General features: G+C 46.8%; 1 protein-coding gene across 1 annotated transcript in view; it reads right to left on the reverse strand.

Moving 5' to 3' along the window:
* Positions 1-494: 494 nt before the first annotated feature.
* Positions 495-1,938, reverse strand: part of LOC133621895 (uncharacterized) — a 17,659-nt gene continuing 16,215 nt past the window's right edge. The window contains exon 6 of the mRNA XM_061984326.2: positions 495-1,938. This exon is cut by the window's right edge and continues 2,124 nt beyond it. Within this exon, the coding sequence (XP_061840310.2) occupies positions 808-1,938 (1,131 nt within the window). The 3' untranslated portion in view covers positions 495-807.

Genomic DNA, 1,938 nt, shown 5'->3' on the forward strand with positions numbered 1-1,938 from the left:
ATTTGCATTTCTGAATAATCATATATTGTGTCTAACTGGGGCTGCTGAAACTACCCCCCTTCCTTCAGCAGCAGCCTCAGTGATGTAACCAGGGACCTCCCAAATAAATAGAGGAGCACGTGGGACTGTTACCTTAGAGCGTAGGTTGGATCTGTAACTAAGAGTACAGCCCAAAACGTCTCTCCGCATTGAGCCAAATTGAACTCTGTCTCTGCATGATTCCTTGCTTCTTGTCTGTTTAATAAATGTCATCAGTGTTTGAACCTGACACCCCAAAGTAATCGTTGTTGGCTCTCACAAAGTCTGCTAGAATAGCATTGTTGTTGATGGGGAAGGGATCTGTGTGTTAATGACTACTACATATTATCTGGGTGTATTGTAGATATACTGGACCCCTTTAGAAGGATACCATTCTTATTATCCTCTCAGTGGACATAATATCAAACTGAATATGCACGTTGGAACCATTGTCTTTACATTTAAAACAAACCAAGAAGGCAGTAGACATTTTAATACACTGCATAAAAATGGACATGACAGTATATAAATATACAGGTGTTCTATGTACAACCACAGTAATGTACACATCTGACCATTTACTCCAAAGTTTCAAAGAATCCATAGAAGGATCTGGTCTGGCCACGTGTCCAAATAGCACTGGCAAGACCTGGATTTGAAACTGCAGCAAAGTGAACGTAGACAAAAGCAATATTGCACAGTAGGAGTAAAAAGTACTTTTGGTCGTTCAACGTGATCCTGGATGGCTTTAGTGGCGAACCACATGGACAGACTTCCGGCTTTGGGGGCCTAAACCATGTGAGAGAAGATGAAGGATGAGGCTTTTAGTTCGCTTTGATCCGGAACTTCCAGGTTAACGTCACCTGGATTAAACTGCATCCCCCCAAGCGTGCTGTACGTGTGGGTCACGGTGTTTGGACTTTGCTCTTGTGATGGGAACTCTGTAACGAAGTACTCGGCCGAAGCGTCGGCAGCTCTTTGTTGGGAAGACTGGGAATAAGACGCGTGAGCGCCATTGACGGTGCGGGACACTTTTGCATAAAGGTCAGTGCCTGCGTCCAGCTGGAGTCCACTGCGGGCTTGCGTCTTCAGGTCAGCGCTGATACCAGATGTCGATGGAAGCTGGAAGTCCATGGTGGACGCTCTGCTCCGGGGAACATGGTGCTTGCCTGTGAAGTCGTCTATGTTGAGGTCTGAGCGGGTAAAGTCGATGTCGTCCAAAGACGCGTCCAGACGGCCAGACATGGTTTTTAGACGAGGTTGTGCGATGTCCTGGTCTAGGTCCAGACCCATACCAGGCAGTTTGATAGCCGACTTTCCAATTAACGACTTCTTAAAGTTTATTGAAGTATCGTCTACGTCGAGATCCGGAGCTCCGAGCTTCATCGTGGGGTCTGAAAAGCTCATGTCAATGTCGTCGATGTCTAAACTTGGCATTTTGGGTTTCATATTTGGGCCTCTGATATCCACACCTGGGACACCGAGGTCAGGTCCGTTTACGCCTCCATTGAAGTCCAAACTCGGCATTCTCATGTGAGATTTTCTTAAATGAGGAGCATCGAGGTCCATGTCTGGGAGGTCCACTCTGGGGGTGTCAAATGACCCCTTCATCTTTGGCGCTCTGACGTTTAGATCAGCGTTGCCTTGGGGCAATTTTCCATGAATGGTTGGTGACTTCAGGTTAAAATCTGGTCCGTCCAAGTGAGGCTCTTTGTATTTTCCTCGAAACTTCAAATGTGGAGCTTTTGGCCCTTTGAGGTTCACATCTGGTGCATTGATGTCGAAGTCTGGACCGTGTATGTCCGGACCGTCCAATGTTGGGAGATCCACTTTTGGCCCTTTGAATTTCGGCATTTTCATTTTGGCGGACGGAATCTCAACGTCCCATTCTGGTCGATGGAGATCCATCTTTGGGGCTTT

This window comes from Nerophis lumbriciformis, linkage group LG25, assembly GCF_033978685.3.
Source record: "Nerophis lumbriciformis linkage group LG25, RoL_Nlum_v2.1, whole genome shotgun sequence".
Classification (NCBI taxonomy): domain Eukaryota; kingdom Metazoa; phylum Chordata; class Actinopteri; order Syngnathiformes; family Syngnathidae; genus Nerophis; species Nerophis lumbriciformis.